Below are 2,918 nucleotides of genomic sequence, written 5' to 3' on the forward strand. Positions count from 1 at the left end.
CTCCCCGCGGCCTCTGAAGCCTGTCACCTCCGAGACCTCGCGCAGCTCACTCTGCTCCGCGGACAATGCTGCCCTGCAGTTCAGGCATGTTCCCACCACAGGCCTTACGCTCCCTTCTGGAATCTTCTTCCCCTAGGTCTCCCCAACCCGAACAAGGCCCATTCTCTCCTCCTCAGGGGCCTTCCTTCCCTGACCAACCCACGCAAGACAGCAACGTTCGTGCTGTAAAGCATCCACTGTTCTTCCGAGCCCCACCGCCCTGGGGAGCCTTTTGCAGGTCTGTCTCCCCACACAGAATGTGTGTTTCCCGCTCTCCGGGAGCACCTCTGCCTTCCCCTCAGCTGCGTTCCAGAGACTGGTACTCAGTCCAGCCACGCTGAAGGAATAATCAAGCTGAATGCACACCACCACTCACCGTACAGGTCCGGCCGATTCCGTAGACGGTGCCGTACAAAGTTGTGGCCAGGCCGGGGCAGCAGCGAGCCTTTGATTCGGTCCAGGACCTAGGGACAAGGTGAGGTGCAGAATGGAAGCCTGCATGGGGCCCTTACCCCCCAAGCTCCTGCCCAGCCCTTAGAGGCTCCTTCCTCGCCGACTCCCCATCCCTCTGCCTGAAAGGGCTCAGATGTTCCCCCGGGGCTGGATGGGCTGGAGCCCCTTCCCCTGGCCAGCCTCCGTACCCACTGTGTGCTGCCACGCTGAAGGACCCTTCCGGGCCTGCCGTCCTTCTCTCCGCTGCTCCCTTCTCTCAGCTTGGCTGCCCTCAACTGCCTGTCTCACTGCCTGCCCTCCCAGCCCAGGGACACTCAAGTTCTTGGCCTCCTCCTGCCTACATCTCTCTCCGCTCTGTGACCTGCCCTGCACCCCAGACTTATCATCTCCCTCCCTGGCACCTCTGACCCATCTTCTCTGCACCAGGTCTGGTGATTCCACCCATTCCTCTCCTGCTCTAAACCTTTCCTCGACTTCCCAGCACCCTCAGGATAAGACCCAAATTCAGCACAGCACACGAGCCCTTTGTGATCTGGCTTCTGACTGCCTGTCCCCCTCTCACCCTCTCCAGCCAGATCAAGTGACCAAGTGACAGCTCCTGTGGCAGTTCGTGCCTTCCCTCACCTTGGGTCCTCTGTATCTGCCGCTCCCTGTGCCTAGGACACAGGCTTCCCATCACTCTACCCAGTTCAGTCTTCCTTCTCCTCGAGGCCTTAAGCCCATTCCTCACTTCCTCCGAGGGGCCCTACTCTAGCCCGTCAGAGCGTGTGTTCACAGGAGGCCCAATCACCCCATAATCCTTACACCGCACCACAGTGACATCTACCAGCCTGGGGTGGGGGGAGACCCGTGACCTCCCACCCAGGCATTACCGGCACTCGGCTGCACAGGGAGGGCTCAGTGAACAGTGACTGGACCCCATTATGACTCCAAGCCCCATCCCGCCAGCTTCCAGGGCCTGACCTGGCACGTGTCCACGTCAAAGAAACTCTGATAGTAGCCAAAGGTCCAGAATCCAGGCTGCTGCTTCTCCTGCAGGAGCTGCCCGGCACAGGCTTTCAGTGGCTGCCCTTACAGCCTGGGCAGAGGGTGGGGGCGGGGCTGGACGGAGGCAGGGCACGGGCACTTTTGTGACTCACCGCTGTCTTGTCGCTCTCTTCGACCTCTTCCTCGGCTCCATAGCTACCACCTGAGTCCACAGCCACAGCCACGTGCCCCTGTGGGGTCAGCTGACCGCTTCCGCTGGTAGTGACCGCATCTGGGGTCTCGGCCAGCAGATTAGAGGCTTCCTCGAACTCTGTCGAGAAGGAATATGAGCCACAGGCAGGTTTTAGGCTTCAGGACAGTCTGGTTTGGCCCATTGCTCATCTGGGGGCCAAGACTCCCAGCCGGGGCCACCTAACCCTTCCCTCCAACTAGGGTCCCAGCTTCCTAAATTTGGCGGGAGTTAGAAGGTGTGGTCTCGCACGCCTACAACTTAAGCCTGGTGCTGGGATGGGGTCAGGTCTGGGAGAGAAGCTTTGCTTTGAGATCTGAGTTCAGGGTTGGAGCGGGGTTCGAGTCAGGAATGGGTGTCAGGTCGGCGTCAGGGTTCACAGCTGATTGGGGATTCAGATTACACGGCAATCAGATCCTGGGTGGGAGGTTCCGGCCGGCGGAGGGAGTAGGAGCTCGGGCCAGGTCGCGGCCGCACTTACCGTGGAAGGCCAGCTCGTCGGCCGCTGCCATGGTCACCCAGGGGCGTCACCGCATCCCGCTCTGAGGACAGAAGCCAATGACACCGCCCCCAACCCAATTAATGCGGTGCCCTCCCTCACCCCACCGATGTCTATCCCTCAGCACCGAGCCCAGCCTGGCAGCTAAGGGCACCGAGCCGCGGGGGGGGGGGGGGAGAGGGGGTGTTGAACTCACCGCCCCCGCCCCACAGGTGCACCCCGCCCCCCTCACCTGAGGCTCCCTCGGGCGGCGTGGCCCAGACTCTCTGCGCCTGCGCGGCCCGCCTACCCGCCGCAGCCGGCCCCGCTCAGACCGGACAGCAACATCCGGCACCGGGTCCGTTTTCTATCCTCTTCCGACGGGAAGCCACTGCCGGCGCGCTTGACGCTTCCGCAGGAGAGACCCCCCCCCCCCCCCCCCCGCACCGGGCCTTTTCCTTCTCATTCCCGGCGTTTCTCGTCGAACAGGGACGCTAAGCCGGAAGAGGATGGCGGCGGCCGCTCTGAAAAGATTTTGGTCCCGAAACCGTGAAGACCCCGGGGGCCCAGCGGCCGCGAAGCCCGGCGTGTGGGCGCGGTTGGGTGAGTAGCGGCGGGAGGCGGCGGGGTGGGTGGCCGCAGCGGCCCGCCGTCACCGCGTCTGTCCCGCTTCCCTCCCCCCAGGCTCCTGGGCCCGCGTACTGCTCCGAGACTACGCGGAGGCCTGCGGGG

At 63.2% G+C, this 2,918-nt stretch overlaps 2 protein-coding genes across 4 annotated transcripts in view; one reads left to right on the forward strand and one right to left on the reverse strand.

Annotated features, from left to right (window-relative positions):
• YIPF2 (Yip1 domain family member 2) overlaps positions 1-2,550 on the reverse strand; it is a 5,452-nt gene extending 2,902 nt beyond the window's left edge. For all 3 annotated transcript variants that reach the window (XM_040449918.1, XM_040449915.1, XM_040449917.1), the window contains exons 1-5: positions 2,440-2,550; positions 2,190-2,250; positions 1,632-1,789; positions 1,456-1,533; positions 416-503 (exon numbers count right to left, since the gene is read on the reverse strand). In XM_040449918.1, the coding sequence (XP_040305852.1) occupies positions 416-503; positions 1,456-1,533; positions 1,632-1,789; positions 2,190-2,220 (355 nt within the window). In that variant the 5' untranslated portion in view covers positions 2,221-2,250; positions 2,440-2,550. The remainder of the gene's footprint in view (positions 1-415; positions 504-1,455; positions 1,534-1,631; positions 1,790-2,189; positions 2,251-2,439) is intronic.
• A 4-nt stretch (positions 2,551-2,554) lies between these two features.
• Positions 2,555-2,918, forward strand: part of TIMM29 (translocase of inner mitochondrial membrane 29) — a 2,088-nt gene continuing 1,724 nt past the window's right edge. The window contains exons 1-2 of the mRNA XM_040449644.1: positions 2,555-2,789; positions 2,871-2,914. Of these exons, the coding sequence (XP_040305578.1) occupies positions 2,696-2,789; positions 2,871-2,914 (138 nt within the window). The 5' untranslated portion in view covers positions 2,555-2,695. The remainder of the gene's footprint in view (positions 2,790-2,870; positions 2,915-2,918) is intronic.

This window comes from Herpailurus yagouaroundi, unplaced genomic scaffold (genome assembly GCF_014898765.1).
Source record: "Herpailurus yagouaroundi ecotype Mexico unplaced genomic scaffold, PumYag 200, whole genome shotgun sequence".
Lineage (NCBI taxonomy): Eukaryota > Metazoa > Chordata > Mammalia > Carnivora > Felidae > Herpailurus > Herpailurus yagouaroundi.